The 12,500-nt window shown below is 38.5% G+C and overlaps 1 protein-coding gene across 3 annotated transcripts in view; it reads right to left on the minus strand.

The window, feature by feature from the left end:
- LOC119576397 (myogenesis-regulating glycosidase-like) overlaps positions 1–12,500 on the minus strand; it is a 37,682-nt gene that overhangs the window by 5,446 nt on the left and 19,736 nt on the right. For 2 of the 3 annotated variants that reach the window (XM_037924075.1, XM_037924074.1), the window contains exons 6-9: positions 10,585–10,758; positions 5,997–6,092; positions 3,940–4,035; positions 946–1,175 (exon numbers count right to left, since the gene is read on the minus strand). In XM_037924075.1, the coding sequence (XP_037780003.1) occupies positions 946–1,175; positions 3,940–4,035; positions 5,997–6,092; positions 10,585–10,758 (596 nt within the window). The remainder of the gene's footprint in view (positions 1–945; positions 1,176–3,939; positions 4,036–5,996; positions 6,093–10,584; positions 10,759–12,500) is intronic. The other variant, XM_037924076.1, reaches the window with a different exon arrangement.

Raw genomic sequence — 12,500 nt, forward strand, 5'->3', positions numbered from 1 at the left:
TGTGTGTTGGTGTGGTGTGGGGTGTGTGTGTGTGTGTTGTGTGTTGTGTGTGTGGTGGGTGGTGGGGTGGGGTGGTGGTGTGTGGGTGTGTGTGGTGTGTGTGTGTGTGTGTGTGTGTGTGTTTTTGTGTGGTGTGGTTTGTGGTGTGTGTGTGTGTGGTGTGTGGGTGTGTGGTGTGTGTGTGTGGTGTGGTTGTTGTGTTGTGTGGTGTTGTGTGTGTGTGTGTGTGGTGTGTGTGTGTGTGTGTGGTGTGGTGATGTGTTGTGTGATGTGTGTGTGTGTGTGTTTTTTGTGTGGTGGGTGGGTGTGTGTGTGTGTGTGTGTGTGTGTGTGTGTGTGTGTGTGTGTGTGTGCCCACTATCTCCCTCATCTACATCCATGGGCTAAGCCAACCCCCACCACCTCAACCCACCTTAACCCCAACCCACCTTAACCCACCCACTAACCCACCCTCAACCCAATGCTCCCAACCCACCCACCCCCAACCCATCCACTAACCTATCCAAACCCACCCAACCCACCTCACCCCATCCACTAACCCACCTCAACTAAACCCACCCATAACCACCCTCACCCACACTCAACCCACCTCAACCCACTTCAACCAACCCCAGCCCACCTTCAACCAACCATAACCCACCTTTAACCCACCCCAACCCATCCTCAACCCACTTTTAACCCACCCTCAATCCACCTTCAACCCACCCTCAACCCACCTTAACCCACCCCAACCCACCTTCAACCCACCCCCAACCCACACTCAACCCACCCCAACCCACCCCAACCCAACATCAACCCACCCCCACCCCACCCCTAACCCACCTTCAACCCACCCTCAACCCACCTTCAACCGATCCCAACCCACCCTTAACCCATCCCAACCCACCTTCAACCCACCCCAACCCACCTTTAACCCACCCCCACCCCACCCCACCCCACACTCACTTAAACGTGTAGGCATTGGGCCAGAACCTCTCGTCGACCCCGAGCGTGAAAGCCTCCGGCAGCCACGACGCTTCCCCGGCATCGAACTTGTAGCTATCGAGGCCCGTCTCCTCCCGCAGCTTCAGGAGCCTCGCGCCCCACCACTCGGCCGCCGCGGGGTTGGTGAAGTCGATGATCCCCGAGTGACGTCCCTGCCACCAGGATGTCTGTTGCGTGTTGCCCTCCGAGTCCTGTGAAGTGTGGGGGGGGGGAGGGAGGGAGGGAGAGAGAGAGGTGGTTAAGGGGGGGCAGAGGGAGGGAGGGAGAGAGAGAGGTGGTTAAGGGGGGGCAGAGGGAGGGAGGGAGAGAGAGAGGTGGTTAAGGGGGGACAGAGGGAGGGAGGGAGAGAGAGAGGTGGTTAAGGGGGGACAGAGGGAGGGAGGGAGAGAGAGAGGTGGTTAAGTTTGGTGGGTGGAGGAAGAGGGAGGGAAGGGAGGGGTGGAAGGGAAGGGAGGGGTGGGGGGGAAGGGAGGGAGGGAAGGGAGGGAAGGGAGGGAGGGAGGGAGGAGGGAGGGAGGGAGGAGGGAGGGAGGGAGGGAAGTAGGGAAGGAGGGAAGTAGGGAGGGAGGGAGGAAGGGAGGAAGGGAGAGAGATAGAGAGAAAGAGAGAGAGAGAGAGAGAGAGAGAGAGAGAGAGAGAGAGAGAGAGAGAGAGAGAGAGAGAGAGAGAGAGAGAGAGAGAGAGAGAGAGAGAGAGATTAAAGGTCTTAAGCTATATTCATGGAAGACCCGGCTCATAAAGACATTAAAACAAAGTAGACACGAACCCACACACACACGCTTTCATACAAACACACACAAGCACTTTCCCCCACTCATACATACACACACACACACACACACACACACACACACACTTACACACACACACACACACACACACACACACACACACACACACCTCCCACACCTCCCCCCCCCCCCACACACACACACCTCCCCCACACACAGTGTATATGATCAAGACACACACTACACATATGTCACTGGCATGGCATATCGCCTTGAAATCAAAGAAGCAAAGCCCTGTTTATCTCTCTGTGTTGCCTATGAGGACTATCACCTTGATTGAATTACCATATAGAAGGAATCATCTCCTCCAGTTTCTGATATGTTTGTAATGCTCATTAACGATTTAAACCAACACTATAGATACGTTTCTTTATCATTAGCTTTAATATACTTGTAATATTCACGTAAATTATATATATATATATATATATATATATATATATATATATATATATATATATATATATATATATATATATATATATATAATACATATATATATATATATATATATATATATATATATATATATGGTGTGTGTGTGTGTGTGTGTGTGTGTGTGTGTGTGTGTGTGTGTGTGTGTGTGTGTGTGTGTGTGTGTGTAATTTTTTTTTTTTTTTTTTTTTTTTACTCAGTCGTAATACCCTACTAATCTTAATAATTTTGTAATCTCAAAGTTTAATGTCTGTAAGAACTCTCATTAGTCAATATAAGCATAAAATTTCGTTTTGGACTATGATTTACTCGCAATTGTCAACATTAATAATTCAGAGGAATTATTATTGCGAATTTGAGATACGCTCGTAACCCACATAACTATTTATGGAAATTTCTTCTTAAGCTACAACCATTTTTTTCGCCTTAAATACGCATCGTTCTTTAAAAAAAAACATAGCACAATATAAATCCAGATAAAGCATAATAAACTCAAGCCAGGCCCAAAAAGTCTTAGATTTTGCCATTTCGAGTAATTTCAGACTAAAATTAATATAAAATGCATCACTAAGGTTAAGATCTGGGACTTCATTCATTTACTTATTTATATATATATACATTATTTATTTTTTTTATGGATAAATATAAATAAAATCCGGGCTGAATGTTTCATCTGTACATTACTAATGATTGAGATTTTATTCATAAAATTATTTCTCCCTCCTCTCGTTTTTTGAGTATATATAATTATTCATTATTTCATCATTATGCTTTTCTTTGTTTGTTTTTTTTCTATTTTATACCACATACACTTCAGTAATTAATTTTAGGAACATTAATTATAGTCTGCCCTTCCCGGTTTCAATAATTTTATAATTCTCGTTGGCCTATTTATCTTTCTTTTGTTAATTTGCATCCTTTTCCTTTTTTTCTCTTTCTTTCTTTTTTTTCTTACCTTTATCGTCTCCTTTATTTCTGCTTTTCGTAAGTACCCTGCTTTTCTTACTTTCTTTTCTACTTTTTCTTTCTCCTATTATTATCCTTTCTTTTCTTCTTCTCTTCTCTCTCTGGTGTTCCTATCTTCTCTTTTCCTCCTAAATTCTCTTAGTTTCCCCTTCCCTATTTTTATCTTTTTTTTTCTTTTACTTTTACAAATTTCATCATTTTTCTAAATTTATCCTTTCTATCTTCAATTCCCCTTTTTTTCTATATTTTCTCCCCTCCTTCTATTTACCTCCTTCATCCTTTCTCTTCTAATTCTCCTCCATTCCCCTTCCCTCTTTCTCTGATTTTCCTTCTTCCTTCTCCTCATATTCTCTCAACTTTCTTTTTTTTCTCTATCCCTTTATATCTTCATTTTCTCTCTCTCTTCTAACCCCCTTTATCTTTATTTTTCCGCCTCTAACCCTCTTTATCTTTATTTCTCTTCTACCGCTCTTCATCCTCATTTTTTCCACCCCTGTTTATTCTTTTTTTTTTTTCTTCTAACCCTCTTTATCCTTTTTTTTCTCTTCTAACCCTCTTTATCCTTATTTTTTTCTCTTCTAACCCTCTTTATCCTTATTTTTCCCCGCCTCTAAACCCTCTTTATCCTTCCTTTTATTCTCGCCTCTAACCCTCTTTATCCTTATCTTTTCCCCGCCTCTAACCCTCGTTATCCTTATTTTTTTCCCCGCCTCTAACTCTCTTTATCCTTCCTTTTATTCTCGCCTCTAGGCCTCGCTCTCACCTTCACAAAATAGCCGTGTTCATCAGCGTAAGCATAGGAGTCACAGTCGTCATTAATGAAAGGATGTATCCATACGGTAACTCGATAGCCTTCGTTCTGTGGGTCAAGAGAACAAGGAGAGTTTATTTATTATTTTTGTCATGTTGTTGTTAATGCTATTGTTATTATTATCGTTATTATCATTATTATTATTAGTATCATTGTTATTAGTATTATTGTTATTTATTATTATTATTATTATCATCATCATCATCATCATCATCATCATCATCATCATCATCATCATCATCATCATCATCATCATCATCATCATCATCATCATCATCATCATTATTATTATTATTATTATTATTATTATTGTTATTACTATTATTATTATTGTTGTTGTTGTTGTTGTTATTGTTATCATTACTGTTGTTATTATTATTATAATAGTTATTATTTTCATTATTGTTATCATCATTATTATCATTATTGTTAGCACTATTTTTATTATTATTGTCATTCTTCTTGTTCTTGTTCTTGTTCTTCTTCTTCTTCTTCTTCTTCTTCTTCTTATTATTATTATTATTATTATTATTATTATTATTATTGAAAAAGTTTCTTTAGATTTGCTAATTAAAATCAAACACCGGGTCACTACCAGCGACCCAGGGGGATTGAAGTATGAGGTAATGGAACACCAACAAAAATATGTAAAAATATGCAGAACAATTACAAATTAAAACATCTAGTCAAGTCAATTCACGAACATAAAAATATTTTAGATCGATAGGCTTCTTCTGAGAACATGTGCTGTGCTGTTTAAAGCTCCAGTTATTTGTTCAAGAAACTTATCAGTACCTTTCTGTATAAAGCCAAGTACTCCAATTATTATTATTATCATTATTATTATTATTATTATTATTGTTATTATTATTATTATTATTATTATTATTATTATTATTATTATTATTATTATTATTATCATTATTAACATCATTATTATTATTATCATTATTATTATAATGATTATAATCATTATTATTATTTTCAATATCATCATCATTACTGTTTTCATTATCATCATTATTATGATTATTATTATTACTATCCTTAGTAATAATGATAATAATAACAATAATAAAAAAAAAATAATAATAATAATATTAATAATTATCATTATTATTATTATTATTATTATTATTATTATTATTATTATTATTATTATCAATATCATTATTATTATTATCATTATTATTGTCATCCTCATCATTATTGTTTTAATAATAATAATTGTCATCATCATTGCCACTGTTCTTATTATTATCATTTTTATTGTTATTATTATTATTATTATTATTATTATTATTATTATCATTATGGGGCGCGTCCCTCAGGCCAGAACTAAGTCTAACTCTTCCATTTATCAAAATCCGCCAGGTTACTAGGACGGGATAGTTCCCACCCCTGGCCCTGCGGTTCGACCATCTTGTACTAACAATCAAAAGGAAACAAGACTTAAATGGACAAGGGAAGAGTATAATGAGGTAATGTACTGCTTTTGCTATACACTCAGGGAGCCTGCTGCAGAAGTTGTGAGCATATTTCTGTTAGTGTTCCATTTGCCTCAAACTTCAATCACCCTAGGTCGCTGGTAGTGACTCGGTGTTTGATTTTAATTAGCAGATCTAAAGAAAATTATTATTATTATTATTATTATTATTATTATTATTATTATTATTATTATTATTTTTATCATCATTATCATGATTATTAAAATTATTAATATATTATTATTATTGTGGTTGTTACCATCATTATTATCATTCTTACTATTACTATTATTATTACCATTATTATTATTATGCTTATCACTATCATTATCAATAATATTACCATATTTATCAATATCATTAATACTATCATATTTATCATTATCATCATCAACATCATCATCATCATCAGCAGCAGCAATCATCATCCCCCATCATCACTACCCTTATCATTACTGTCCCTATCATCATCGCCACTTTTATCGTCACGATCCCAACAAAACACCCTTTCTTAACACTTACCTTCAGATCATCGAACAGTCTTTTAGGATCCGGAAAGCGATCGGGGTTGAAGACAGCGTCTCCGTAACAAGTCTCCCAGTTATCGTCTATCTCAATCTGGAACATAGACAGAGAGAGTAAGGTAACTTTGTAATAGCTTCATGGTAACACAGGATATATATATATATATATATATATATATATATATATATATATATATATATATATATCATATATATATGTATACATATGTATATATATATATATATATATATATATATATATATATATATATATATATATATATATATATTTTTTTTTTTTTTTTTTTTTTTTAACAGCCATTCATTCCACTGCAGGACATAGGCCTCTCTCAATTCATTACTGAGAGGTTATATGGCAGTGCCACCCTTGCCTGATTGGATGCCCTTCCTAATCAACCGCGGTTTGTGCCACGGCGGTGACTTCCCCTACGACACATGCGTTTGACTTCTCAAGGCGATATGTCGTTTTCTAGGTAGGCAATCGAGGTGAAGTTTCTTGCCCAAGGGAACAACGCACCGGCCGGTGACTCGAACCCTCGAACTCAGATTGCCGTCGTGACAGTCTTGAGACCGATGCTCTAACCACTCGGCCACCGCGGCCTCATTTATATATACATATATATATATATACATATACACACATACGTACATATATACACACATACGTACATATATATACACACATAGTACATAATATATATATATATACACATACGTACATATATATATATACACATACGTACATATATATATACACATATGTACATATATATATATACACATATATATATATATATATATATATATATATGTATGTATAACTGGGGGACCCTACCACGTACTCACTCCAAGAGCATCACAACATAAAAACTACAATTAAGTATCATGCTGTGACCACGGCGGCTCAAACATGAACCTACCGTTAAAAGAAGATATATATATATATATATATATATATATATATATATATATATATATATATATATATATATATATATATATACATCATCAATCATCAATAACGGTATGCTCATGTTTGAGCAGCCGTGGACCTCTCCACCATCCTTCGCCACTAAACTCGATCTTTCGCTTTTCTTTCCACTTGTACCATGGACAGCCTGCAAATATCTTTGATATTGTCGCTCAGTCTTGTCTTCGGTTTGCCTCTTCCTCTGTTTCCTATCACCATCCCTGTCAGCAAGTTTTTCTCAATACTTTTACTTCTCATTACATGACCAATAAACTTTAATTTCCTCCTGTTCAAGATGTCCAACAGCCGGTCTTTACAATTTACTTTTCTTAGCACTTCATCATTCGTCTTCTTCTCTGTCCAGCTAATATGCAGTACTCGTCTGTAACACCACATTTCAAAACTATTGATCTTTTTCTTGTCTATCTACTTCAACACCCAACACTCAGAACCATATGATGCAAATGGAAAAATTAATGAATTCAACAACCTCAGCTTTGTCCGTAAGGTAATGCTTCGGTCTTTCCAGATGTTATTGAGAGCAACTGTGGCGTTTTTGGCAATGGTAATTCTTCTTTTTATCTCCGGTGAATCATCATATGTATTAGTTAAAACAGCTCCAAGATAAGTGAACTCTTTCACATTTTCCACAATCATTCCATTGATTGTAACATGTTCATCATTGTTCATTGCCGGTTATCTTTGAATCTTCATGATCTTAGTTTTCTTGGCATTAAGAAACAAGTCAGCCTTTTCGCTTACTTCTCTAAGTAGTTCAGTGATACTGCTGGAAATCAAAACTATATCATCGGCGTACCTCAGATTTGATATTTTGTATCCTCCAACATCCACAGTTCCTTCAAAATTCTCTAGAGCACCTCTCATAATTGCTTCAGAATATATATTAAAGAGGTGCGGAGACAGAATGCAACCTTGTCGCCTTGTTTGACTTCGAACCATTCTATATATATATATATATATATATATATATATATATATATATATATATATATATATATATATACATATATATGTATATATATATGTAAATATATGTTTATATATATATATATATATATATATATATATATATATATATATATATATATCATCAATAACGGTATGCTCATATATGAGCAGCCGTGGACCTCTCCACCATCCTTCGCCACTCAACTCGATCTTGCTCTTTTCTTTCCACTTGTACCATCGACAGTCCGGAAATATCTTTGATGTTGTCGCTCAATCTTGTCTTTGGTTTGCCTATTCCTCTGTTTCCTATCACCATCCCTGTCAGCAAGTTTTTCTCAATACTTTTACTTCTCATCACATGACCAATAAACTTTAGTTTCCTTTTGTTCAAGATGTCCAACAGCCGGTCTTATGTCCAGTTAATACGTAGTACTCGTCTGTAACACCACATTTCAAAACTATTGACCTTTTTCTTGTCTATTTTCTTCAGCACCCAACACTCAGAACCATATGACGCAATTGGGAAAACTAATGAGTTCAATTGTTGTGTTCATTAATTACAACGTTTCCCGGGCTCATTAAAAGGGTGTAAATGAGGTCACTGCCACCACCCGATTGGTACGTTCGGGAACGAGTGTATGTTGTAAGAAGGGATGCAATGTTAGAGGAATTGTGGAAAGGAGCGACAGTGGTGTGCGTATGTATGTGTGTGAAGTGTAGTTGTGCAAATGAGCCGAAGTGAGGTAGGCGTGGTTGAAATCCCGAGGAGAGGCGTGTACAGATGCTTCATCTATACTTTAGGGTTTTTGATTGTTTGCCGTTTAGCTTTAGAATAGGAGAATATGTTTTAGGCGTTATTCAGCCTTTCTTACATAGAGTCGGGGACTTATCAAAAGATATTTTAATATTATCTATTTATTTTGTAAAACAGGACAAAACGAAATACGGGACAGTAAAACAAACACAAAAGACAAAAACAGACATAAAACAATAAAACACGAGACAAACATTAAAAACGAGAACCGCCTTCTCTCACATATGAAAACTTAATCAGTTATCTCTTATTGCCGAGACCACCTATCTTGGGCACCACAACCAGGGTCCAGCACTTGACCTGGCCTGGAACTCGAACCGATCTGCCCTCTTGAAGGGCCGGGGACTTTTCCTTGTCACCTCGGCCCGCGAAACTGAGTTTGGTTCTCAAAAACTTTTACATAAAAAAACTTGCATTATACACTAAAATATTCTTTACATAATAATTAAAATAACTTTTAAAAAGTTATTTCATATTTGAAACAATATAGTAAAATAGGTAAAAAAGAACCACTATGTACATGGTCGGCCCAAGTCAAATGCCGGGTAAATAGAGATGGTGACTCAAAAAAAAAAAAAAAAAAAAAAAAGGGCGGGAGGCAATGGCAAACCACCACTCTAAATTGCCAAGAAAATCATGGAAGCCCATGATCGTCAAGGCCGCGGTGGCCGAATGGGTAGAGCGTCGAACTCAACACTGTCACGACGGCAATATGAGTTCAAGGGTTCGAGTCACCGGCCGGCGCGTTGTTCCTTTGGGTAAGGAACTTCACCTTGATTGCCTACCTAGCCACTGGGTGGCCAAGCCAGCCCAAGTCAGTGCTGGTCCCAAGCCCGGATAAAATAGAGAGAATGATTACTTAAAAAGGTAACACCGGCACTCTCCGTGGAAAGGAACTGGGGACCCTACCACGTACTCAATCCAAGAGCATCACAACATGAAAACTACAATTAAGTATAATGCTCTGACCACGGCGGCTCAAACATGAACCTACCGTTAAAAAAGAAGAAGAAAAAAACATATATATATATACATACGAGCTGATTTAAATAACTTTAGGTGAATCGAACCTAGATACGCTAAAGTTAGAGAAGCAAGAGAAAAGGCAGGTTTATTTCTTAATGCCAAGAAAACTAAGACTATGAAGATTCGAAGATAACCGGCAATGAACGATGATGAACATGTTACAATCAATGGAGTGGTTGTGGAAAATGTGAAAGAGTTTTATATATATATATATATATATATATATATATATATATATATATATATATATATATATATATATATATATCATCATTTAACGGTAGGTTCATGTCTGAGCCGCCGTGGTCACAGCATGATACTCAATTGCAAGTTTTCACGTTGTGATGCTCTTGGAGTGAGTACGTGGTAGGGTCCCCAGTTCCTTTCCACGGAGAGTGCCGGTGTTACCTTTTTTTTTTTTTTATATATATATGTGTGTGTGTGTGTGTGTGTGTGTGTGTGTGTGTGTGTGTGTGTGTGTGTGTGTGTGTGTGTGTGTGTGTGTGTGTGTGTGTGTGTGTGTGTGTGTGTGTATAAAAAAAAAAAAGTACCACCAGCGCTCTCCGTGGAAAGGAACGGGGGACCCTACCACGTACTCACTCCAAGAGCATCACAACATGAAAACTAAAATTAAGTATCATGCTGTGACCACGGCGGCTCAGACATGAACCTACCGTTAAAAGAAGAAGATATATATATATACACACACACACACACAAACACAAACACACGCATACACCCACACACATAGTACGAACGAACACTATCACCACGTATCTCCCTGACCTGGCTGTTGTTAAACCCGCGACCTTTGACCTCCATCGCGAAGTCGAACACCTTGGTCTCGTTGACCTGGGTGTGGAACTGCGCCCATGTCGACCAGATCGGGTCACGTATCATCCTTTCGTCCGGCACGCCCTCAGGAAGCGAAAAAAACTTGGGGAAGGTCAGCTCGTGAACCTGACGGAGTAAAGGGAGTTTTTTAAGGTTTTTATCATTTTAAGGTTTCTAAGGTTTAGTTTGATTCCATTTGTTACAATGGATATTCTTGGTGTGACATACTGTCTGTTTCATTTTTGCTTAAAATTACTCCCTGTGTGCAAGGAATGGCCGGGGTTACCATCCACTGGCGGCGAGGGATTTGAACGCCGGTCAGCCAGATTGCTAGACGAGAACGCTACCGCTGCACCACAGAAAGAGAGAAAGATGGTTGTGATAAAGAAAGAGAGGGAGAGGTGGTAATGGTTAGGATGATGATAATACTGTTAATAATTGGCTTATTGATAAAGATAATAATAATGACAATGATTATGGCAATAGTAATGGTATGTTCATGACAGCAGTGATGATGATGATGATGATGATGATAGTGGTGGTGGTGGTAGTGGTGGTGGTGGTGATGGTGGTGGTGGTGACGACAGTAGTAGTAGTGGTGGTGGTGAGAGTAGTAGTAGTAGTGGTGGTGGTAGTGGTGGTGGCGGTGTGTGTGCGTTTGTTTATATATATAAATAGTGGTTAGAGCATCGGACTCAAAGACTGTCACGACGGCAATCTGAGTTCGAGGGTTCGAGTCACCGGCCGGCTCGTTGTTCCCCTAGACAAGGAACTTCACCTCGATTGTCTACCGCCATGGGAGTCCACAGTCCAGTGGCATGTTCCGTGCCGGTCCCAATTCAACCCCGATGATGAATGGGGAGGGTTGACGGCAGGAAGGGCATCCGGTCGTAAAAACGTACCAAACCGTAGTGAAGCTGCGGATACAAAGAGTGGAGGAAGAAAATCCGCACCGGTGACCCCGAATAGGGATTAAAGCTAGAAGAAAAGCAAAAAAAAATATATAAAAAATCGAATACATATTTAAACGTATTATTATTTCACGCAACGACCTCGTTTTACCACTCCGTGATCTGTGGAAGCGACGAATAGAGTGTCCGTTCAGGCAACCGATATCTGCGCTTAGATATCGTCCAAGCAATGTGCAGGATCTTAAGGCCGGCTGTTCAGTACAAATAACAGGCGCAGGTCAATCGTGGTTGGCACGTCACGCTCGTCGATGACCATGCTGTTGCTCTTGAGTCGTTTTATGTGTAAGATTCTCATCCTCCCCAAAATGGTCTTATGCCTTATGCCTCTCCAGCATTTTTTAAAAGAATGACTTAACCGCTACAACTAACTAAGGCACTGCAGTAACCGAAATTCATGCACCCTCACCACAATATACTCCCTCCATATCCACTGGCTCAGGAAGGCCCTCACCCAAAAATCAATTTTACAGAAGGCACCTTGCACCTTGATCCACAAGTGTGAGAACCCATCCTACAGCATGACCTTCAACCTATAGAAGACACCTTTCATCTGCCTCAAGCAGGATAACAAACCCTAATGAAGCAGTGTCTTGACATCCTTCACCTACTGCATCAGCCTAAGGAAGACAGATTTAATCAGCCGCAGCAAACTAAAAGAAATAATCTTCAGGAACCCTTAGGTGCGCCGCGTCGAAACATCTTTCTTGGAATGTATCTGGAAGCAGTGGCTGTCATCTGGCACGGGGAACACAGACCCCCTACCCTCATCTTCGGTCGAACAACGATCCCGGATCAAAATAAGGTACTTGTCCTTATTTGGTTTCAAATAACTTATATGGTCCATTTTTTTCACTAAATACATCTTGTATATTATGTTTATATCCTAGATACGAATCT

The sequence above is a fragment of the Penaeus monodon genome, chromosome 8, assembly GCF_015228065.2.
Source record: "Penaeus monodon isolate SGIC_2016 chromosome 8, NSTDA_Pmon_1, whole genome shotgun sequence".
NCBI lineage: Eukaryota > Metazoa > Arthropoda > Malacostraca > Decapoda > Penaeidae > Penaeus > Penaeus monodon.